The sequence below is a fragment of the Equus quagga genome, chromosome 13, assembly GCF_021613505.1.
Source record: "Equus quagga isolate Etosha38 chromosome 13, UCLA_HA_Equagga_1.0, whole genome shotgun sequence".
NCBI classification, from domain to species: domain Eukaryota; kingdom Metazoa; phylum Chordata; class Mammalia; order Perissodactyla; family Equidae; genus Equus; species Equus quagga.
This window is the reverse complement of record NC_060279.1, coordinates 86,001,951-86,027,430: the sequence shown is the minus strand read 5'-3', so window position 1 is coordinate 86,027,430 and position 25,480 is coordinate 86,001,951. Positions and strand designations below refer to the sequence as shown.

Below are 25,480 nucleotides of genomic sequence, written 5' to 3'. Positions count from 1 at the left end.
CCTCTATTGTTCAAACACTGTTCTCCTGATTTCCTTTAATTCTATATCCATCATTCCCTTTAGGTTAAATAATCTATTAAAGTTCTTGTTTAGTGTGTCCAAAGTTTGGGCTTCCTTAGGGATAATTTCTGTAGTTTATTTATTTATTGTTTGTATGTGGCATACTTGATTGTTGCTTTGCCTGCTTTTAATTTTTTGTTTAAAACAGGACATTTTGAGTATGTTGAAACTTTGGAAATCATAATTTTCTCTCTCCCCAGGGTATGTTATTGTTTCTTTGATTGCTGATGTGTGTTTGTGTATTTTTTTCAACTGATTTTCTGTGGTGTGTTTTCTTTGCTGTGTGTGGCTACTGAAGTTTTTGAATAGCTTATTGGGCAGCTAATGATTTGACAGATTTCCTTAATCACTTGGAATCACAAACAGAACAAAGCCACTTGGATTTTTTTATAGTTGAGCTCTCTGTGTGTTTCTCTGTATGTCAGGATGTATGTTGGGGTATACCTTAAACACTCAGGCAAGAAGTTTACAACTCGGCCTTAGCCTTCACTTCTTGCATGCACAAAATCAGATGGTCAATAGGCAGTATAAGCTTAGGGGCTTCTCAGGTCATTTCTCATGTGCCCGGTCCAGGGCATGCTTGTAAACATCCAGATTTCCTGTATTTTATAGGGATTTTGAAAGTCCTTATTCCACAATGCAGCTCACTTTCCAGTTTTTTCTTGGAGTTTTCAGTTTGTCCATTGTTTGCCCCAATTGTTATTTCTTGCCCTAGGTAGCAGTGGCTACTATATTTACCTTTAAATGTTTCTGACAAATGCCCCTTGTTTAGCACCTCTACCTAGGTAGAGTTCTGTGGTAGGCCAAATAAAGGCAACCACTTTGAACCAGTCCTTCAGGGACCCAGCAGGCAGAACAAGAAAAACAGCCACAATTCTTTATAAGGTCCATTCTGTCCCCTCTGGTTCTAGAAAACTATACAAGCTTGAGGGCTGACATCTTCAAGGCCACTGCCTAGCTGAGGAATGGGATGGGGTCAGGGTAAATTAAAACAGCTCTCTTGTTCTTGGTTAAGAATGTTCTTGGTTTCCGGAATCCTTTCATTAGTTTCCAGAGTTCTCGTAAAGTTGATGCTCACGGTTTTTGTTCATTTCCTGCTTTTGTAGAGGGAGGTACATTTGGAGTTCCCTGCTTTGACATTTTTGATGTTACATTTCCCCATTGTTAATTTCTATCATATTACTTATTTACCTGAACCTCTTATTTCAAAATCAGTGGTTTTCAACATATTTTCCAGTGCTCGTATTATGTTCTACTTCTGAAATATAAATTCTTCATTTTGTTCTTATGGGTGAATTTCTTAGAATTCCACAAACTATATATATACATATGTATGTGCAAATGTAAATAATTATTATTTACTACTGCAGTTGTCTTAGGTTGTTAAAATATTTATTGCTTTTTATTATGACTGACAGATAATTAATTTTTAGCATCTATCATTTAATATAACCACAGTATACTAATTGTTAACATTGCAGTATGTCTATTATGCATGGATTTAGTTTTATATTAGGTGTTTACAAGAATATTTTGTTCTAAAAGCAGTTTTTTTATGGTGTGTACAATAAATAATCAGTAATTAGCTTCCGTATGTTTTTTTCCCCAAATATGAGATACCTATATTCCTCCTTTGAGTTGGTGTGAAAAATTGCCCTTCTGTCAGGACTATAATAACTTTTGATCAGAGAGCATTTGAAAGTAGGCTTCCCGGAAAGGAATTTGAATTACATGTCATCACCCTTTCTTTATTGAGGAATCATATCCTTTGTGTTTGTAAACATTTGCAGACCTTGGTTGAGAAGCTTGATAACTCTGTTCATTATGAGTTTTACTTTTGGTGTAAGATTATATTTTTTAACATAAAATACCCATCTTACAACTCGAGTTAATAGGAAGCCTTTGATAATTTGTATCTTACAGATATTTCTACTAGATGTTTTATCAAAGAACTATCACCAAAAGAGGACATTAATAATGGAGAATTATTCCAAACATCTATTTTGGAAAGACACGTATGCCAGAGTTTTGATGATTTTGATTTCAGGGAAGTCCAGCAAAATATGCACAAATTTGAGAGTCAGTGGGTATATGAAGAAAAGAATTATGAAGGCGTGCCTAGAAGCCATTACAAAAATCTCACTGGTAGAAGAGATCTACAACATCATAAATCCTGGAATAATTTCCCTGTAAATCAGAATGTTTCTGTAAGAAAAAGTATGTCTCAATATTACAAACATGACAAGTCATATATGAGGAATAAGGAACTAAAAAATGACATAGGCTGTTCAGGAAACAAGTATATGAAATGTTTGAAAAACAGGCTTGGACTGAGCTTTCATTCACATCTGGCTGAACTGCGGAGATTTCAAACTGAAGAGAAAATTTATGAACGTCATCAAGTTGAGAAGTCCATCAACAATTGTTCTTCAGTTTCACCACTTCAAAGACTTCCTCCTAGTGTCAAAACTAATATTTGTGGTAAATATGGGAAGGTTTTTATGCATCCTGCATTGCTCACAGAACACCAGAAAACACACGTTAGAGAAAAACCTTACAAGTGTAACGAGTGTGGGAAGGCTTTTAGCCACTGCTCAACCTTAGCTAATCACCAAAGAATTCATTCTGATGAGAGACCTTACAAATGTAATGAGTGTGGCAGAGCCTTTAACAGGTTCTCAAACCTCACAAGGCATCAGAGAATTCATACTGGGGAGAAACCATATAAATGTAATGTGTGTGGTAAGGATTTTATGATACGTTCACACCTTTGGAGTCATGAGCGAATTCATACTGGAGAGAAACCTTACAAATGTAATGAGTGTGGCAAAGCCTTTTCTGAGCGTTCAAATCTTGCTCAACACAAGAGAATCCATACTGGAGAGAAACCTTACAAATGTAACGAATGTGGTAAGGATTTTACCACACGTTCACACCTTTGGGGTCATGAGAGGATTCACACTGGAGAGAAGCCTTACAAATGTAATGAGTGTGGCAAAGCCTTCACCGGGAGTTCAAATCTTACTCAACATAAGAAAATTCATACTGGAGAGAAACCATATAAATGTACAGTATGTGGCAAGGCCTTTAGTCAGAATTCAAGCCTTATAGTTCATCAAAGAATTCATACTGGGGAGAAGCCTTACAAATGTCATGAATGTGGCAAAGCCTTTAAGCAGTACTCGAGCCTCAGTAGACACCAGAATATACATGGAGTGAGGATACAGATGTAGAGTGTGGTAAAGCTTTTATTAAATGTTTACACCTTTGGAGTCGTGAAGGAACTCATACTGGAAGGAAACCTTACAAAAGAAGGTAGTCAGTACTTGAGGCCAGCGAGGCCTTGCCTCAGGATTCGCCAAAGATACCATACTGGAGAAAACTCTTAGGAATAGAATGAGTGTGGTAAATTGTCTAAGCAGGTTTCACTGAGTACTGTGTATCAGACAGTCCTACTAGGGAGAATTAAGTCCAGTCCCTCTTGAAGATGAATCAAATAAAATGTTAACACTCTGCCAAGTAATTGAAAGTCAAAATCATTCAAAATTCATGAGATGATGGGTGTTGAAGGACCTAGGAGCTCGGTGGAAAAGCCCACTTACCTTCAGATTATATATTTTTATTCTTTTAGATTTCTTGGTAAGGCTGCATTATTGACATTCAACCCAAGGTTCAAAATCTCTTATTGATGTTAGATGTCTTCATCACAGATCTTTCATGTGTTGCCATGATGGTGTCTGTGAAGGAACTTTTTTTTTTGGGTCCTAATGCAAATGGCATATTTTTAATTTTCTATTCCACTTATTCATTCCTGGAAAATAGGAAGGCAGTCAATTTTAGTAAATTAACCTTGTATCCTGCAATCTTGCTTTAATTGCATGTTAGTGTTTTAGCTACCAAACTTAAGGGTATCCTATGAGACTTCAGTAATTCTGGGAATACGTGTCACTCTGTTTTGTTCCTGGCATAAAAAGAAATGAGTTTCTCTGTTTGCCTGCTAATATTGAGCCAACCTTGCAGTCATTAAGTCCATTCTTGGTCATGAAGTGGAATCTTGTGTACTATCTTATAATCAGAGCAGCTGCATTTTTTTAGTATCTCAAAACCTTTATACATATTTGGTATTGGCATATAGAATAAATCTTTACACATAAATGGAAACTTGTCACAGCCAAAATTGTAACATGCCACTAAGCTAAAATATAATGACAAGTTATGAAAACAACTAAATCTAGATTATTGGAAGAACATGGCTAACTAGCTTTTCCAGTGTATCATGGTGGTTAAATGCTATACTTTGTTACCATCTCTACTAAATTTAAGTCCCTAATCTACTAGTAACCAAGATGTGAATTTAGTGAGATCACTTTGCACTCTGCATAAGTTCTCCTCCTGTTTAGAATAAAAATAGTGGTTCCCACCTCTGAGATTTGTGAAGAATAAAGATGTTACCAGCCTTCATAGTGGTGATTCTTATGTTACACGTTCAACTCTTGGAATGCCCTTAATGAAAGTAAAGTGTAAGTAAATATTTCTCACTGGGAGCTAACAGTAAGTGGAGAATATCGGATTTTGGTTGAAATGATAAATTTAGCCCATGCTTCAGGTTCGCATTCAGTATTCCCCAGAAGAAAAATGTCCATCATTGGGAACTACAAGATGGCCTCTATTTTTGGCAATTAGATTGAATTGATTAGAATTCTGGGAAGTGGCTCTCTTCTTTACCATCATATCTTCCTTTACTTCAGTAGGTGAAGGTTTAAGGTCCACAGGTTTGATTGTCAAGCACCTGCTTATAGCCAATTAGTCATCATCTAGCTAAGAATCTCCAGGACAGTGACAGCTTTTTGGTAGAAACATTTTTCTCAAAGATTTTGGATGCAAATGTGTTAACTGTGTTCACAGAGTACTACTGTAGGATGTTTATGTAAGATGTCGCTATTGGAGAAGACTCGGTGAAGGTTACAAGGGCCTCTTCTGTACTGTCTTAGCACCTTCCTATGCATTTGTAACAATTTCAAAATAAAAGTTTAAAAAAGGCAACAAGGTGTGCTATGGGTTTTACAAAATTCAAATACAGCTCTTTGTTTGTATGAGAATAAAGGATATTATAAATGAATCTAAAAATATTTCTTAAAACTGTCTGCTCGTTGGGGCTGGCCCCGTGGCCGAGTGGTTAGGTTCGCGCGCTCCGCTGCAGGCGGCCCAGTGTTTCGTCGGTTCGAATCCTGGGCGCGGACATGGCACTGCTCGTCAGACCACACTGAGGCAGCGTCCCACATGCCACAACTAGAGGAACCCACAACGAAGAATACACAACTATGTACCGGGGGGCTTTGGGGAGAAAAAGGAAAAAATAAAATCTTTAAAAAAAAAAACAAAAAAAACTGTCTGCTCGTTGCCTCCTTCTGAACGTTTAAAGGGTATTTTAAATACAGATTCCTACATCCTACATAATATGGATCTACTCCACTTCCAAGACATCCTGAATCAAGAGCACAGGGTTAGAACTAGAAAGTTGGATGTTTAAAGTGTTTGCTGTATTATGGGTTGGTGGGTATTTACTTCTGGAACGTCCACCAATCCTGCATGAAGTGAGCAGATCATCTGAAGAAAGGGGAAGACTGATGTCCAGAAGGACCGCTGTGGTTTTTTAATTTCTGAATCAACAAAAGCTCCAGTCTTTCCCTTAAGAACGGGGATCAGAAACAGTCATTTGAAACACAGGCTCTTGAGAGACCCACCATGGAAAAAGCAGAGATGCATGAGAACAAGTCCTGCGTTATGGAGGGAAGTCATCCTTATGCAGGAAGACCAGTTTTCTGTAATTCTCTAATATATCATTTCCCTGCACGTAAGCTCTGTTATCAGGGTCCAGGCATCCACAGTGCTTCTAAGAGAATTTTCTGGACGTACTGGTGAATGTTATAGTCCCTGAAATGAAATACACATGCAGACACAGACATTTCTAGAAGCAGCAACGGGGATCTTTTTGAACACAATGGGAGACAAGAAGCTGGGTATGAGGATTGGATCTGGTGTAGTGTGAGGATTATTAGTTGGGTTTGGTGATAGAATTTCTGGGTCCTGAGTTTGGACAAGTTGTTTAACCATTGTAGGTCTCAGATTGCCCCTTTGAGATGGCAACTGCTCTGCAAATCTCAGTTGGATATTTTGAGGCTCACGGGGGACCTTCCTGTGAAATCATAAATAGAAACACTGTCTGTTAGCCTTCCTATTATAGGCCACGTAACTTTGCGTCCTAATTCAGGAGATTCTCAGTCTAATCATGTAAGAGTCTACTCCCCAAAAAGTCTTCCTGGGCCTCCCACATCATCCCTGTACTCCTACCTTCACCCTCTGTAACCTGGCCTATTTTCCCAACTTGGAGAGTTTGCCTGAAAAAGAAGAAGAAGAAAAAGTGAGGTAACATGACACCTGCTGAGTCAAAGCTGATTCATCCTGTCCCCTTCTTTCCCATATCCTTTTCCTAACATAGCTGATGCAATCCCAGGGCTGCAGTTCAGCCTGGGGTTGACATGGGAGAGAATTCATGGGGAATGAAAGATGAAGGAAAGCTGAAGGGTGCAGGATAAAGGGACTGTTATAAAGTTGGGGATAAACAGGTGAGGGACTCCACCAACATGAGACAAACGGTCACGTTCAGAAGGACCGTGAGTGGAGCATTCCATCATAGTCTGAACAGGCTTGATCAGCAGCATGATTACAGTTGGTTTCTTCGATGAACGTGCCCTTACCGCTGGCTTCTAAATGAGTGACCCGGACAGTTTTGTAAGTTTGTTTCTGCAATTTGCAGACCCAAAGATAGTCGCCCTTAGTCTGCCAGTCTATAGTATTCCAAGTGGCAGGTCAGACAGCTTTCTCACGGGCAATACCGCAAGATCCTGGATTCGAACCACTGAGTAAAGCAACCACATCTGCTTTCATTTCCTCGTGTTCAGCATTGAGGCTAAACATCCACTCGGCCCAGTGGACACCACTAGGTTTCAGTTTGGCTGAACCATCCCTGAACCAAGGCCAGGCATTTAGGGGACTCCTGGATAAGTGAGGGCATCATATCGCCAGGGGCTTTATTTTAGGCTCCGGATACGACTTATTCTTGTAAAGCTAAGATGGTGCAGGCCAAGTTGCCTCGTATCAAAATGTGACTATCAGACCAGACAGTCGCAAGGCTTCCATGGATTAGTCTCCAGTTTTGAAAAAAGCTCAGTAGCAAGCTAATCGCTGCTTTTCAAGAGCAGTTCACCTGTTAGTTGTGTCAAACCTGAGTCCAAACCCCAAGGGCATCTTCTAGATGGAGGCTGCTTGCCTTTGCCAGAAACTAGTTGGCAGTCAAGCACAGAGACTCACATTGTCTTCAATACTCTAGAAGTCTATTAAGGGGCCAGACCTCAATTTTGGTGTGAGGGGTTGAAAGAGACACGAGTTTATTTTTCTTTACTGGTGGAATGATTTAGTATAGTATCTGCCCACATAAATCAAATAAACTTTAAATGGAAAAGAAGACTGAACTTGTCATATTTCATCAGCCTTGCCTAGGCGCAGAGGGAACGTCCTAGACAGGCCTGTTGAGACTCAGCGTTTCTAACTTTCCAACAAAGAGCACATCATCTCTATAGTGAAAACGTTGACATCAGAGGATAGTGGCCAATGGGCTATAGCCTCACCCATCTACTAATGGCAAGTGCCAGGGGAGTTTGTTTCACGAACACTCTACCTTCACTCCACCCTGAAGAATGGATGAATATGCAACCTCATATAAATGCTGATGGTTGGGAAAATTGGTACATTTTGAAAAGTACTTGGCAGTATTTACAAAGCTGAGAAGAAGTAAGCATATGACCCCATGAAATCTGCTACTACACATATAACAACAGAAATTTGTACTTTGTCACCAAAACATCAGTTGTAGAATTTACATAGCAGTAGTACTGTTCATAATATAGCCCCAAACTGAAAATCCACGTATGCATCAAGAGTGGGATGATTAAATTTATTGTTAGATATTCACAGAATGGGATCCTGTTAAATTGTCAGAATTCACACAATGGAACTAATGTTAATAAATCACTCACAACATGTGATGATAAACAGTTCACAAACAACATGTGAAGTGAAAAGTGAAAAAAAAGCCAACAGAAGATTTCATTCTGTATGGATTCATTTATATAAAGCACCAAACAGGTGAAAGTGATCTCTCCTATTAGATGTCAGACTATTTACCGTTGGATGTAGTAACTGGAAGGGGCACAGGGAGGCAATTGTGGGCTGACAAATTTCTGTATTGTGAACTATAGACAGAGGCGTATTTAGTTTGCGATATTTCATTGTTCTAGGTACTGAAGACCTATACGTGTGTCTTTGATACTTATCACCACCTTTAAAAGTTAGGGAGAAGGTAAGTAGATTAATATTTTCATGTCCTTATGTTCTCAACAGAGACATTAAAGATGTTAAATAATACTGTAATTTGTGTTTGAAAGTATGCTATAGGCGTCGGCCCCGTGGCCGAGAGGCTAAGTTCTTGTGCTCTGCTTCAGTGGCCCAGGGTCCAATGGTTTGGATCCTGGGTGAGGACCTACACACCGCTCATCAGGCCGTGCTGTGGTGGCCTCCCACATGGAAGAACTTGAATGACTTACAACTGGGATAGACAACTATGTGCTGGGGCTTTGGAGAGAGAAGAAAAAAAAAAAAGGAAGATTGGCAACAGATGTTAGCCCAGGGCCAATCTTCCTCACCAAAAAAAGCATACCTTTAAAAACAAACTATGCCATAATTTCTAGGTTAAAAACTAAGATATACTAAGTATAAAGCCTCCTAAGTAAAGGGGTAAATATAGATTATTAAAAATTAACGCATAAGATAGAAAAAATCAGAAAATAGACGACTAATGAAGAACATACAATAAATTGGTAAATATAATCCCAGCTATATCCACTACTATGTTTAACATAAATATGTAGAGTAATTGCTCTTATTAATGTCTAAGATTGTTTGACTCTATTTAATTGTATTTTTGTGTGTGTGTGGAAGATTAGCCTTGAGCTAACATCTGCCAATCCTCCTCTTTTTGCTGAGGAAGACTGGCCCTGAGCTAACATCCGTGCCCATCTTCCTCTATTTTATATGTGGGATGCCTACCACAGCATGGCTTGCCAAGTGGTGCCATGTCCACACCTGGGATCCAAACAGGTGAACCCCGGGCCGCTGAAGTGGAATGTGCAAACGTAACCGCTGTGCCACCGGGCCCGCCCCTACTTGGATATTTTTTTCAAGAGATATAGTTAAAACATTAGGATTAAAGTAAAATAATGAAATATACACATTTTAACCTATTAAACAGCCCACTTGACCGTATAATAGACTTTAAATTTGAAGTAGGTTGTCATTATTATAATTATGGTAAGCATTACTATTATCACATTCATTAAGGTACAATTTTCCAGTACTATTACTTGATGAGTAACAAACATGATCTGAGTAATAACACACCACACACATACACATAATGTAGACACACATATATGCTATAGTATACGTGCTCTTTGCATCTTGATTTGTGGTCTAATATACGGTAAGTATTTCTAAATGTATCTTGTGGGCTAACAATATGTGCTTCTCTTGTGCTGCAAAGTTTAATATATCAATATATAATATATGAAGTGAATTATTTTGCTTTTCAAATTATTGAATCTTTAGTTCTTTACATCAGCTTCCTATTATAAATACAGAGATAGCGGTTTTTAAATTTTTCCTCTACCTGAGAAATAACTAATTTCCTCCTGTGGAAAACCACCTGCTACGAAGAGCACATAAACAAAAAGGATTTGTGACTTCCGCCCCTCTAAATGACTGTTCCTCTTCTGCTCCAAGTTTAGTGAAAAGCTCCACTTAATTACTCATGTCATTGACTTGAGTGTGCTCCCCCAAAGCTCTTTGTTTCCAACATGGCCAATGGGCATCTTCACATTATCCAGAAACACCCATCTTCTACAGATTCCAAAACCCATGCCATTTTATCCCAGACATCATGTCTGTTTAAATTGTCAAAACTCACCTGATGTTTTTAAAAACTCAGCCCAAACAGCTTTGCGCTCTCTTTTTTTTTCCCACTCTAGTTTTATCTGGCCATTTATACATGAAAAATTTAAATATGCTTATCTCCTTCCATATAATTATATTTCAAATGACCGCCATCTGTATAAAGATGTAACATACACATTTCATGGCTGGCCCCCAATACATATACTATCTGAAACTGATTGCCCTTCAGCTTCACCACATACTACTTCATTATTCCCTGAGAACATTTTTCCTTCAGTTTCTTGAATGACCATTTCATATGCCATTCCTTCTACCTAGAACTTTTCCAGAAATTCCATGCTTAATTTCTGGATAAATTTATTATATCAAACTGAAAGTTATACACTCGAAGACTTTCATATGATATCCAGATTGTACCAGGACTTACTGCTTTATTATTTCATAGACACTGAATGACTCCACCACAAACATTATTAAAATGTTATATAAGTATATAATAATTAACATTTTATTACAATTACTATTACTATTTATGGTTTATTACTGGACAGAACTTCAGTCTGTCTTGTTCACCATTTTCCTGTAATATGACTGTTTCACCAATTGTGCTTGCAACTTTGAGGATGAATGAATGCACAACTGAGCATTGTACAAAAGTGTAAGTTTACATATTTGTGATAAGATTAGGAGATTTTGTATTCCTTATCCAGACAAAGCACAGCCTGTATACACTGAAGCCGTGACGCATGAGAACAAAGGGGCTGATGGTTGGGAAGCATCCATTGATTAAGGCAGTGATGTTTACTAACAACTGACCGGGATTATTAAGAAGAGTAATACAGACTTGGAAGATGGAGGAGAGAGTGTAAAATGATACAAAGGTGCTCACCAGAACAAGGATGCTCTGGGTAGCTCTGGACTCAGGGGACGATCTGAGGGAGATGTCAGTCCTATGAATGTGTTGGACCTTCTGCTTGTGTCTGTACAGGATTAAAATCATGTTGGCACTGGCCCAGAGCATGAGCCCCAAACAGAAAACATCAGGGAATGATAACAATGCTGCATATAGTGATAGTGTGATTTTGTTATTACTTACCCCAGAACAGTCACCCAAATCCTTTTTCATTGTGATGTTTGTTTTGTTCCATATGCCAGTCACATACATAGGAAAAATTATATTTACCAGCATATGCAGGATCCAGCACGAGAAAATACAGGAGCCAATGTGCTTGGGAGCTTTCACTTTAAGTTCTGCCCATATAGAGTGTCTGGGGCTGATCATGATGGCCTGGAAGATACTCAAGAGGCAGGTGCTGCCAATGGACACACCCCTACCCACTCTATGAAGATAGAAAACAAGTTTGCATCTGATATCATTGAAGAAATCTTTCAAACCAAAAGCTGCCATTGTCTGGGGGACTCCTTTAGAGAGGAGGACTAAAGAGTTGGCTACAATCAGGTGCTTAATAATCAGATCTGTGGACCTTAATCTGCTCCCCGTGGAGTGAAGGAAGATATAATGGTAAAGAAGAGAGAAATTCCCAAGGATTCCAAATACACTTTGCGTTAAGAAGATCATTCCTATTGCCACATCCTTGGATGTCATTCTGCCGGCTTGCACTGACTGATATCTTCTTCAGAGCCAGAGCATCCTGCATGGGAATATGATGCACCAGCTTCATTTATCATGTCAACTGAAATTTAATACTCTCCATTTACCACTAGTTTCCCTGTAAAAAGTATTTAAATTTTTTCCTTTATTATCATGAGTTTAAGAGTTGAACGCTTTAAGAGCACTTTCTATGTATGGACAGTTTCTATGAAGGCCATACATGAGGTAACTTTTTTTTCTTTTCATAAATCTATGACACAGGCATTGCAATTACTTTTATTGTAAAGACGAGGAGAACATAGGCACAGAGAGGTTAAGTGTTTGTTTAAATTCACAGTTTGTTTAGGGGCAAAATAGGAAATTAACCTGGCTGTGCTGATTGCAAAGACAGCATTTAACCATCATGCTATATAACATTATGCTATACTAGCTAAGTTAGCCCTATTCTTTGAATAATTTAGTCATATATTTAGTTTTGTTTTTAGACCTTGTCATTTTAACTTACATTGCTGGTATATTATTTTTCAATTTTGGTTGTTTCGAGTTTCAATTTATGTGCAAAGATTTATTCTATGGGACAATATCAGCCTTGAGTAAAGATTAGAGATCTTAGAGAAATGTAGATGCGCTGATCGCAGTATAATACTGGAGAATCCCGCCCCATAACCAAGTTGGATTTAATGAATTCAAGAATTGCTCAATATTAGGATGGCAACAGAAGGATGTCTTTGCCTTGATGCCAGGAAGAAAAGTACCATAGCAACTACTACAGAAATAATTGAACAAGCTCAAGTCCTGCCCTAAACTATGGAACATGCAACACTAATACAGTGTAATATCATTTAGGGCTAGCAACTGAATTATTACTAGTTTCAGATCATATAATATCTATTCATTCACATCTGACTTAAGGAAAACTACTAGCAGTGAGGTAAGGTTTGTGAAAAATATTCCTATGTAAGACACACATACAAAATAGATGTAAGGGGCGAAGTTTTGCACATTTTATAAATTTAAATTTTAGATTTTTAGATTTATATTAGAATATTTTTAAACCTGAGAATAAATCACAAGATGCATTTGAGTCTGACAATGTCTGTCTGAATCGTAGAATTACAGCCGCCTTTTCCTTAAATGCTGCTTCCCTAACTTAAAGAAGGAAACTATCTTACAAACAGTGACAAAGGATGTTTTCAGTAGAGATACCATTCCTGTCTCCATTAAACACTTCATATTCCAAGAGAGAAAACATTTCTATTCCAGCAATTTCCGTTCAAGTACACTGTTTCATCATTGGATTAGATGATTCCTGTGGATTCACCCTACTCTTTATTTCAAGCATGGAAAGATTACAGTGCACCCCTAGCAATTCTAGCAACTTTGTCTATGGGTCCTGTAATGTAGGCTGAGGGCAATTGATTTCAGAACTACAGTCCTCCAGCACCTTCAAAATCAGATTTTCTAATCATTTGTGTTAAACATCAGCAATCGCTCTCAGTGAGGGTTACATCAAATTACATATGAAGCCCTTGGAGAGTGGTTAGGATGTCTAGGACCCATGTTTCTCTTTAGTAGTTCAGCTCATGCCTCAGGAATGATTTCTTCTTCCTGTGCGGTTTTCACACTGGATTAGCTTCAGTCCCCAAAGCATCCCAGTTTCCAGTATGATCACTAACTCAGATTTCTGAAATGCCTGCTTCCCTTACAGACTCTGCCTCTCAGACTGAAGTAGAAAATACTCACCAGTCTCCATCCTTCTGTCTGGACAGTGAGCTCAGTGTGAAGATCATTACCTTCCATACGTGTGTGAGAGGGAGGGAGCCAGACCCTCAGATATGGGTTTGTGATTGCGTGAGCTCACCTCCCCATAGAAGTTCAATTATTATGTCATCTGTAGTGGCATTGACAGGATGGGCTTGGGCAGCTGAGAACATTTCTGGAAAACTTTTTCCCAGTTGCTAATTACTAAAGCCAATTAAAAGTTTCTAATTAGCATTCCCAAAGAGACCGTTTACGTATTGGGAAAGACTAACTTTTTCAAGATTTGGGGATCAGACAGGGTCTCACATGGAGGAGCAGAAAATGCTGAAGTGTGACTCATGAAGGACAGGCAACCAAGCACATGTGTGTTACTGGATGCTCTGCTTCCCTGAGTGATCCTTCCCCACTAAGGTGATTCTTTCCTAAACTTCATAACACTAAGCCATGCCATAAGTTAAATTGTGAATGAAGAAACAGAAACAAAGTAACTGAGAAGGATTTTCAAAGATACAGTAAACAGAAGAACATGAAGTCAAGAATCATAGACAACTAATTTGGAAGTCTAAATGATGTGGAAACTGTAGAAAAATATATTTTACTGATATTGAGCACTCAGTGGTGATGGGAGGTCTGAACAGAACAATAACCATAGAAAGGGAGAAGTTTATAAGACTTGCACTAATGAAAGTACTGGGATGTGATGCTTTCAAAGGTCATTACTTTAAATATCAGATAAGCCAATGAATGCTACTTACTCAGTTCAAGAGTATTGAATGGTTTCCCTTAGTCCCCTACACTTGTTTTTCCTGAATTTTCAGTAATGAACACTGATGACTTTTGTAATTAATCAAGAAATATAAAAGGTTAATTCAAATCAAATGTCTGGTGTTCTTACAAAGAAATCCACATTTGATCTGGATCCATTCTCCATTGTCTCTCAATATCCAAGTCAGATATTAGAGCTCCTTATATCCATAATGGTGGAGAGCTCCTAATATACCCACCCATCAACCCAACAAACACACAATGACACACCTACACACAGATGCAAACACATATGCATGCACACTCAAATAGATATGCAGTCAGATACACGCATAATTATGCACGTGCATCCTTACATACACATCCACCACAAACACTCATCCATAGACTTATAGTATAGAAATACACACTCACATTAATACACACTCAGTATGATGCAGACACATGCAAACTCACACAGTCTCGATTTCATTCAAAAAATCAAACTCACATAGTATATGTGTTCTTGTCTTGATATTGTGATCATATATGAATGAAATAGTGCCACTTCTAGACCTCTTTTATCAATTCACTTCTTATAATCCTTTCAACTCTGTACTAACTCATGAGGATGGTATTACAATGTCCAAAATGTAAACAGTGATATGAGCATCACCACTTTTGTTTAAGACAGAGCAAAACAGAGTATTGGGGGAGTGACAGTGCACAGGTGTGTAGATAGAGCAGGAAAAGAATGAGAGTACAAGAAAGGGTAGCCTAGGGAGAATTCAGGGATGCAGAGAGCCTGGAAATGTGAAATGGGAAAGAGGACAGAGCGTTCAAGTTACAAATTGGTTAATCTCGCAGAGGGATTAAGGTGCACTGGTGAGTTTAAGGGTACAAGGTGATCCTGTGTGTAAGGAAGTTAAGGCTACAGGAGATATTGGATACTGCAGGTGTTAGGGGTGTAGGGCATCATGGACACAAAGGGGATTATGGGTATGGTGAAATAATGGACTAAGGTGAATGCAGAGCAGGAAGGGATTAAAAGCCCAGGAAATTTAATGTCTATAAGGAGTTGAAGAAGAGGGGATTTGGAGGAGGATAATGGGTGAGGTATGTGGTGGTCCAAGGCTGAGATGGAGGGTAAGAAGAGGAGCAGGTGCTGGAGGAATAATGGGCACCAGGAGGCAAAATGGGAGCAAAGCTATTTAGGGAGTTAGGAAAGATAGTGAACATGAATGGGCTGAAGGTCCTGGGGGAAAAGGGCAGGATTATAGGGTTGGGATAATCATGGTGGTTGTGGAAAGTGGGGGAAACCCAATGGTTGGGAATTCAGATGATCATGAAGGAGGACCCAGAGGATGATGGGTGCTGGGGCAATGGCAGGAAAGAAGGTTTGGCCAACATCCCTGGAATGGAGATGTCAAACAACACGGCCAGACATTAAAGTGGTGAAAGCAGATTTTATTTGGTAATGTGAATAGTAGAGGACAGAGCTCAGCTCCAGTCTGATTTGTGCAAAAGTGATTGGCTGTTTTAAAAGGAGAATGAGGGAGGGGGATGAGTGGGGGCTTGGTCAAGTCAGAGAAGTGAAACGTTACAAAGGTTGGTCATTGTAAATGCAATTAAGTCCCATGGTTACTAGCTGAGCATTGGTAAAATTGGGATTCTGTCCTCCCACAGAGACTGAGAGACAGAGGCCCTATTCTTCCTGGAGGAAGACATTCCTGAGTTGTAAAAGATACATATTCACATTTGTAAGCAATTTTTAGTAAATGCTCTAAGGGGAGATCAGGGGCCTATCATCAGGTGTTGGCTAGAATAAACATAAAATTATTCTGGCAGCATTGAGCTTTTCCAGGGAGGCATTTAATTGTGGGGAACATGGCCTTATACTGCTAGAAGCTATTCTAGAATTTGGTCATGTCTTAGTGCAGAAGTTTTCACGGAGGCGTTACATTCTAGAAGTTCTGCAGTTCTCAGGGTCATAGGTGACATGGAGGAACTGAGGTCAAAAAGGGCATGGGATGGAGATGGGTGCCAATATAGAAGTCTAGAAGTATCAGAGGGATGTGGAGTGGCATGTGAAGGTCTCGGGAATGATTAAAGGTGACAAGAGTGGCAGATGAATGTCACAAAAGGAGATAACGGAAGAGGTAGGGATGGATGGAGGATGGAAGGGTAAGAGTCACTGGGGCTATTTGGAGGCCATTAATTGTGATAATTCTTAGGCTTTGGGAGTTGATCAAGAAAGGCAGGAACACAACAAGTTCTGGGACAGGGTTGCATGAGAAAGAGAGTCCCTCCCAGCAAGAGACCTTCTACAGTGTCTCAAGGCCATCTCCCAGAAGGGGAATAGCATAATGGACATCCCATGGAAGAAGAGGAAATTAGAAATCATAATGGCTAGGTGATGCTGATCAGAAGCATGGTAAAGAGCCTCTGAATTAGAGAGCTCTTAAGTGCAGGTGCAGTTTGGGGTTTATTATAGCTACAGGGTTTGTCTTACCCATGCTTAGCAGATGTTGGGTGTGGTTTTGAGTGTATGTAAAAGAGCTTGAAATGGCTAAAAATATGTTTATTTGGGCTACATTTAAAGCAGTGGAATGTGGAAGAATTTGAGTTTTGTGCCAGTGGGCTTTGGGCTAACATTCCCATCCTATTGTGGAGAAGGAAAGAAGAAGGGACCCACAGGGGCTATCTTTGACTCATTTATAGAACCCTAACTACTTCTCCCATTCATTAATTCACTCATTTACAGGCAACTCACAACTTGATCATGGATAGATTCTAATTTGAGATCATGAGGCAAAAACTGACATATCAAATCACCCTGAAAACTTCTTAAATTGAAAATACGAGTAAATGTCCGCAGGAAAGATTTATAGTGTACAACACGTCACAACCTTTTCTGAGGAGACCAGGTATAGGATGTGACCATGGTAGGTCTGATAGGACAGACTGTTTACTGGACCTGGTACTCTGTGATGGAAAGAGCTGACAGGACATCCCCTTCCAGGCTTTGCAGTGTTAATTGCAAAATATAATAATATTTTTAAGAAAATAAAACAGCAAGATGAAATTGACATGTTTTAGTAGAGGATCTAGTATTTATTCATGTAAAACAGAGATAAATAGGTAAATAAATAAAGAGGGATATGATTAAATTTGTTTCTAGCCATGAATATTGAGTAGTCCACTATTTTCTTATTCATTTCCAAAGCCACTGCTGATGTTTTGATCTTTATTATGTGTGACTATTTAGGAGCTATATATTCCATATCATGAAACTCTGTGTTTATTATTAGTCTATTACTATCTTCTGTTTGCTAATATTTCATTAAACTAAAAGGTGGTATATGCTGGGATGAATTCCTCACAGTGTGGAATTTTTGTTCCACTGTTATCATTATCCATCTGCAGAATTTTTTGTCATCCCCAACTGAAACTCTGCATCCATTAAATTAAATTCTTCAGTGATATCAAGGATCATTTTCTTATATTTCCTGATGTACAGTTTCTTGACTACCAATGTTGCATGTGCTGTTTCCCTTTGTATTTGTTGTTTCAAGCAAGAAGGTAAATCTGCTTTCTGTTTTTCCATCATGGCTACAGGCAAAAGTCCATTTTCTCTTTTTTATTGTGGTAAAATATAGATAACATGGAATTTACCAGTATAACCATTTTTAAATGTACAATTCAGTGGCATCAAGTACATTCACAGTGTTGTTCAACTATTATCACTGTCCACGTGCAGAACTTTTTCTTCATCCCCAACTGAAACTCTGCGCCCATTAAACACTAACTCCCCGCTCCACCCGTCCTCTAGCCCCCGGTAATCACTCTGCAACTTTCTGTCTTTATGAATTTAACTATTCTAGGCACCTCACATAAGTGGAATCATACCATATTTGCCCTTTTGTTTTTGGTTTATTTAACTTAGAACAATGTCTTCAAGATTCATCCATGTAGCCTGTTTCAGAATGTCTTTCCTTTTAAAGTCTGAATAATATTCCAATGTATATATATATACAACATTTTGTTTATCCATTCATCTGCTTGTGGACATTTGGGTTGTTTTTTATCTTTTGGCTTCTGTGAATATTGCTACTATGAAAATTGGTGTGCAAATATCTGTTTGAGTCCCTGCTTTCAATTCTTTTAGAAATATACCCAGAAGTGGAATTGCTGAATCATATGATAATTCTAAGTTTAATTGTTTGAGGGACTGCCATAGTGTTTTTCACAGCAGCTGTGCTGTTTTATTTGTCTTTCTCTGACTTATTTCACTTAGTGTAATGCCCTCAAGATCAGTCCATGTTGACACAAATGGCAGGATTTCCTTTTTATGGCTGAATAATATTCCATTTCATAAGTACAAAAACCATTTCTTTTTTTCTTTTGAGGAAGAGCTAACATCTGCCGCCAATCCTCCTCCTCTTGCTGAGGAAGACTAGCCCTGAGCCAACATCCGTGCCTATCCTCCCCTACTCCATATGTGGGGCACCTGTCACAGCATGACCCTACAAGCCGTGCATAGGTCCTCACCCAGGATCTGAACTGGCGAACCCCGGGCTGCTGAAGTGGATCATGAGAACTTAACTGCTGTGCCACCGGGAGGGCCCCTAACAACAATTTCTTTACCCATTCATTTGTTGATGGACATTTAGGTTGTTTCCGTGTCTTGGCTATTGTAAATAATGCTGCAGTGAACATGGAGGCGTAGATATCTCCTTGAGATATTGATTTTATTTCCTATTATTTCTGTAGAACATAGGAATATATATCTTGAAAACTCAAAAGTGAATGGAAACATATTACAAAAATCAAGATAAGAGAGCAATCTAACTGAATACAGCATTAGCCTAACGTAGACAGGTATTTATATAAATTAAATTGTAATCAGATACAAATTGTAACAGAAAGAAATCTCAATTAACAATACAATAAAATGAGTATTATTTTATTTACTTACTAATTTTTCATTATTATATAAATTTATTATTTATATATATTTATACATATATAATTACATCATTATGTAAATATATAATAATATGTATTTACTATATATTATATATAAACATATTTTATATACAAGAAACATAATTATCTTATTATAACAATATAAATTATATAAAATTTTTATGTATTCATATATATACTTTATATATTATATAAACTTATATATTATATAAATGTATATTATATAAATATTATATATTCTAATAATTATTATTATTTACTTACTAATTTACTTACTAAATTCCCTCTGAATTTAATGGGAGCTAATGTATTATACCCCTATAGTTAGGTGAACAGTTTTCTTTTTGTTGTTTTTTATTTATTTACTTTTATCCTTATTTTTTTATTTTTATTTATTTTTATTGTGGTAACATTGGTTTATAACATTATATAAATTTTAGGTGTACATCATAATATATTTCAAAATCTGTGTAGATTACATCGTAGGTGAACAGTTGTCTAGCTCAGTGACATTTATTTTATGAAGTGGAGAACGTGCCCAGTAGTATAGTATTGTCTTATTTTTATCATCACCACCTGTAGAATTTTGTAAAGAAGCTTTGTTTTCATCTAGTAACATGATCATATGTCCTTCCCTTATCTTAATTAAGAAAATAAATTATATTTATGTATTTCCTACAAGTAAACCACGGCATACCTTGTATAAGCTGAACTTGATCATGCTAAATCTTTTATTTTTGCCAATATTTTATAATAGTATATGTTTAATAATTTATCACTCCTAGATATATGTGAGATTTTTCAAATATTTATGGCAATCTCTAAGATTTTGGGAAGTTATTTGGAAGCATTATTCTTCAATACTCTTGAATAGCCTAGAGAGCATGGGTTTGTCTAATATTTAACAGTAGGAGAATGCAATGAATAAACCATATTAGCTGGTGCTGTTTTTTGTGTGTGAGGTTCCCTTCTAAATATTGCTATTTCTTCTCTGGACGTTATTCAGTTCAGAATTTGTACTTCTTCTGGGGTCAATGTCATAAAATATATGTTCCTTGATATATCCATGTCAACTAGACTTTCAAATTAATTTGCGCTGAATTGTACAAATCTTCTCTAATGATTTCTAATCTACGTTTATTACATCATATTATTCCTTTCATTCGTCTTTTCTTGAAAAATCCTTCTCAGGCTCTTTGTATCATTACATGTCTCTGCTCATATCCTACCTTATTTTGTAGTTCAGGAGCCCGAGGATAAATAGGCAATTATACTTTAAAAACAGTGAACTTCTCAGGGAAGTGCAGGGTCCAACTAAATACATATGCCTCACTGCAATTCTCTCATGTCAGATCTCAAACCTTTTCTATTTCTATCAGGTGAGACTCTGTCTGCCTCCAGGTATCATGAAAAAGTTAAATGTTTCTCCAAAATGCTCACCCTCTCTCTTTGGAGATGCTCACTAGAAACTTATAATTGTTTCTGGGAATTGGGGACTGGGAGAAGGTTTTTTAAGGTTAATTTTAACTGCCCAATCGTGCACTGTCATTGAAAGCACAGGTGAAGTGCTAATTGCTGTTCTGTGGAGAGCTGAGGTCACAAAATCACAAACCCATATCTTAGGGTCTGGCTGCTTCCCTCTCACACAGGCAGAGAGTGTCATGACTGTCACACCAGGTCCACTGTCCTGGCAGCAGAAAAGAGTTGAGTGAGTATTTTTTATTTCACTTTGAGACACAGATTATAAATGGTACTGAGGCATGTTAGGTTCTGGGTAAATGCTTATATCTGGGGAAGGGATTCTTCTGGGTTGGAAACTGTTCAGTAATAAAGTGACACAGGAAAGAATAATAATTCCTGAGACACAGGCTGAACTTGTGGAAAGACTGGAGGTCTGAGACCCTATGCCAATCTGTAACTGCTCCTAACGTATTTTAATGTAATCCTGGCTGATGACAATTGTGGGAATTTATTCCAAGCATTAATAGACTCTGGTTTTTATGATCCTTAAGATTATAATTCAGAAATTAATTTGTTCTGTAGAAACCACAGAGAAACTTCCATGATTTGTATGGTCATTTCAGTAAAAGTTCCGTGCATGTGATAGCGAGTAAGCTCATCGCCGTGTAAACAGTGTGATCGAAGCATAATTATTTTTCTGTTACTTAAGTTCGATGTGTTTAATGGGGGTGCTAATTATGTCTCTTCTGAAAATACTTGCAGTCTGTTGATCATATGGGACACGTTTCTGTCACGAAGTTAGTGAAGGACACTTTATGGAAAAGTTAACTTCATACTTGAGAGAGGCAGACAGCAGAACAAACTCTAGCATTTTTCAGGCTCAAATGTGCCTTCAGATATTTTCTTTAGTTTATAGTATTTTCATTTTCAGGCTCATCTTGTGTTTCTCCTATTTGAATTTATTCAGTGCACAAGATTTCATGTCTCAAATTCCACTTCGTGTACTTGTTTTATGTTTTATTATATAAAATTAAGATTCGTTTCTACCCTCAAATATTTTATTACTTATTTAAATTTCAAACTCAATTGCTTAGGTAAAAGAAACATATTATGCAATATTTTATGTGGTAGATGTCATTGGAAAAATAAATGATATGATTCATTTTGTTACTATACCCATATTGACCCATATTTTGAAAAGTCAGTTTGTAAATGGAAAATTATTTAGTGTATCTACATTTTATTAAGACCTTTGAATGTTCATTCAAAAGTGATATTAATCAATAGGCTACATCATCAAAATAATTAGTACAATTAAGTATAAAATACAAGTTTCAAGTATAACAATATATAAGTATATTTGGATTATTTAAATTACATAAGATGTGAGTGACTATAGCACAATGGTAAATTCCAATGTCATTGCAACCAGGCCACTAGGTTCATGTCCTGACTCTACTGACATTTAGTTGAGTCCTTTAACCTCTTTTCAGCTAAATTCTCCTTGTCTGTAAAAGGAGAATAATCTTAGGTCCAAACTCAGAGAGTTATAAATATTAAATATGTTAAAAATGAAGTGTTAAAAAGAGTGACACATACATTGTAAGTGCTATATAAATATATCAGACTTGAAAAATCTCTTAACAAAAGAAAAACATATATTAGAAATAAGTTCTCAGGGGAAGTGGAGATTTTTGGATTTAATTTTCCCTGAAAACAGTAGCACACAACTCATGTCTCCATGCAGAATCCTCTATTTGCATATGTGAATATTGAGCTCTGGAAAATAACCAAACAACTTCCATGGATCTGAAAATTGGAATAATCTTCCTGGTCCAGATTCTTATTGGAATCCTGGGAAATTTCTCACTGTTGTGTCATTATATATCCCTCTTCAATGCAGGTAGATCAAGATCCATAGGTTTGATTTTCAGGCACTTGACTGTAGCCAACTCCTTGGTCATTCTCTCAAGAGGAATCCCAGACACAATGGCAGCTTTTGGGTTGAAACATTTTCTCAATGATTTTGGATGCAAAGTTGTTTTCTATGTTCACAGAGTGGCCAGAGGTGTGTCCATTGGGACCACGTGTCTTTTGAGTGTCTTCCAGGCCATCACCATCAGTCCCAGGAACTCCAGGTTGGCAGAGCTTAAAGTAAAAGCCCTAAAGTACATTGGTCCTTCCAGTATTCTCTGCTGGATCCTGAACATGCTGGTAAATATCCAAGTGCCTATGCATGTGACTGAAAAATGGAGTAACAAAAACATCACAACTATAGATTTTAAATACTGTTCAGCTACCCTTCATGACAAAAGCAAACACTTACTGAATGCAGTATGCATATCCACCCCTGATGTTTTTTGTTTGGGACTCATGACCTGGGCCAGTTTCTCCATGGTTTTCCTTCTGTGCAGGCACAAGCAGAGGGTCCAACACATTCATGGGAATAATATCTCACCTAGATTCTCCCCTGAGACCAGAGCTACCCAAACCATCCTTGTCCTGGTGAGCACCTTTGTATCTTTTTATACTCTCTCCTCCATCTTTTACATTTATTTTTCTCTTTCTGGTCAGAGCAGTAGGTGGCTGGTGAACGTCTCCGCCTTTATCAATTCTTGTTTCCCAACTACCAGCTCCTATATTCTCTTGAGTTGTAACCCCTGTGCATCGGGGCACTTCTGTGCATGCGCTGGAAGAAATACACCATTACCTCATCTCATCAGAAAAATATAAACTGTGTGTTGTTCACTATGTTCAGTCATTGATTTACTCAACCTCAGCAGAATCTCACACACAATCACAAGCCAGTCTCATTGCAGGCAGAGTTGTAAAAGAAGGCACAGAACCTGCTCTAGAATTAAGTAGTAAATAATAATAGTCATAGTAAATGAAATCTTGTATAATTATTATGTAAGTATCCATATAACTGTATTTTATTACTGGTTGTAGTAGAGAAGATTGGAGTCTAATCAGTAATAAAAAGAGTTAGTCCTACAATAATGCAGAGATACTGGAAATGTCTTTGAGCGTGCGTCTTTTATTATGAGATATTATTTTTCCCAATATTTAACTGGGCATGAGATTTTGAGGAGAGTTTCATAAACATAATTGGCCTGTGTTCTGTTCCTTCATGAACTTGTGTGGGAGACAGTGGCCCTGGATTATAATGCAAGTTTTCTGGGAGTAAACCTGAAAGGAAATTTAGATTTTAGTTACTATAGGTATTAGAGGCCAAATTGTGAATATTATACCTTACATCCGAAGAGATGTGGTGATCACTTGAAATATGAAAATGCTCATGGAGAAAGATTAGCATATTAAAATATCTTCAGGTAAACACTGGAGTAATGAAATGCAGGAGACGTAGGAAAACACAAGAAGATGTGTCGGCTGATGTTTAAAAAGAGTGCAGGTGGGAAGCAAACATTAAACAGACATTTCATTCCTGGCATCACAGTGAATGGCTTTGGTGATCTTTAGAAGGCAGATTGGTCCCTGTTATGTCTTGATGCCACTTGGCTCTGTTAACAAGAAACAGGCTTAAAGTAGTCTCCTATATTTCCAATTTAAGAAGCAATTTTGTGGAGAAGTCTTTCATCAAGCTTGGAGCAGTAGAGAAGCAGCAATTTGTAGGCAAAAGGCATGAATCTGTTGTGAAATGAATTTTATTGCTTTTGAAGTCACCAAGGGATCACAGTGGACACATTAAAAAAAAGTGTATATTAAATCAAACATATTAAATAATTTAATGTAACTCTCTATGATCAAATTATAAACAATTCAAATTTTTAATGTAAATATTATTTTGGAATAAATTCAGACTTGCAGTGAAGAGAGATAATAGAGTTTCCATATGCCCTTCATCCATTTTATCTGATGTCAACATCTTAATCACCACGGTAGATTTGACAAAACTAAAAAAACAACATTGGCACATGACTTTTAACCAAACCTCAGACTTCCATTTCACCAGTTTTAACACTAATGTCTTTTTTTCCTTCCAGGATCCATTGCAGAATACCTTATACTGTATTTAGTCATACTGCCCCACCCCCAGTCTCTTCTGCTTTATGTCAGTTTCTCGGTGTTTCCTAAGTTTTCATCACCTTGGCAGGTTTGAAGACTTGTCAGGCACTTTTTAGAATATCTCTAAAGTTGGGTTTATCTGATATTTTTCTCATGATTAGAGTAGGTTTATAGGTTTTTATAAGACTATCTCACGTCATCAAGTCATGTATCAGAGGATTCATGCAGTTAATATGACATCACTGGAGAGTTAACCTTGATCAGTTAGTGAAGGTAGTGTTTTCCAGGTCTCCACAATGAAGTTACTATGTGTCCATTACCGTCCTCTCTTATTTGGACAGGACTCACTAAGCCCAGTCAATACACAAAGGAGTTGGGGCAGTTGAATTAATTGTTAACTTATTAAGGTGTAGTTTTAGCTTTCTTTCATTTAGTGTTTTCACATCATAAAAATATAAATATGCTATACATTTTACACAAGATACAGCATTATGTGGCATGATAGATTTTGCTATGAAATGTTTTACAGTGTGAGTAAAATTACATGATATATATATATATCAAAATACATATTTGTTAATCAGTTGTTCATACTATTTAATTAACTCATGCCTTTACATTTCTGTAAAATGTAAATATTGAAATAAAACATTAGTGTATAGTACCTCATTTTTATTAATAAAATCATTTTCTTTTACAGTAGCAATGAACATTGTTTAAGGTATTCAGTGTATAGGTGTTTTATGCAGTTTTATTACA

The 25,480-nt window shown here is 37.4% G+C and overlaps 3 protein-coding genes across 3 annotated transcripts in view; 2 read left to right on the top strand and 1 right to left on the bottom strand.

Moving 5' to 3' along the window:
• LOC124251512 (zinc finger protein 665-like) overlaps window positions 1-25,480 on the top strand; it is a 120,302-nt gene that overhangs the window by 16,542 nt on the left and 78,280 nt on the right. The window contains exons 5-6 of the mRNA XM_046684381.1: window positions 1,984-3,268; window positions 3,346-3,375. Of these exons, the coding sequence (XP_046540337.1) occupies window positions 1,984-3,268; window positions 3,346-3,375 (1,315 nt within the window). The remainder of the gene's footprint in view (window positions 1-1,983; window positions 3,269-3,345; window positions 3,376-25,480) is intronic.
• On the bottom strand, window positions 10,793-11,734 carry LOC124251534 (vomeronasal type-1 receptor 4-like). The gene has a single exon (XM_046684409.1). It carries the CDS (start codon window positions 11,732-11,734, stop codon window positions 10,793-10,795), a length of 942 nt encoding a protein of 313 aa, XP_046540365.1.
• LOC124251537 (vomeronasal type-1 receptor 4-like) lies at window positions 22,499-23,428 on the top strand. The gene has a single exon (XM_046684413.1). The coding sequence runs from the start codon at window positions 22,499-22,501 to the stop codon at window positions 23,426-23,428; it is 930 nt and encodes a 309-aa protein (XP_046540369.1).

Bases quoted from the DNA above. Each gene is read 5' to 3' on its own strand.
- LOC124251534 (XM_046684409.1), bottom strand. From the start codon at position 11,734: ATGACATCCAAGGATGTGGCAATAGGAATGATCTTCTTAACGCAAAGT.
- LOC124251537 (XM_046684413.1), top strand. From the start codon at position 22,499: ATGGATCTGAAAATTGGAATAATCTTCCTGGTCCAGATTCTTATTGGA.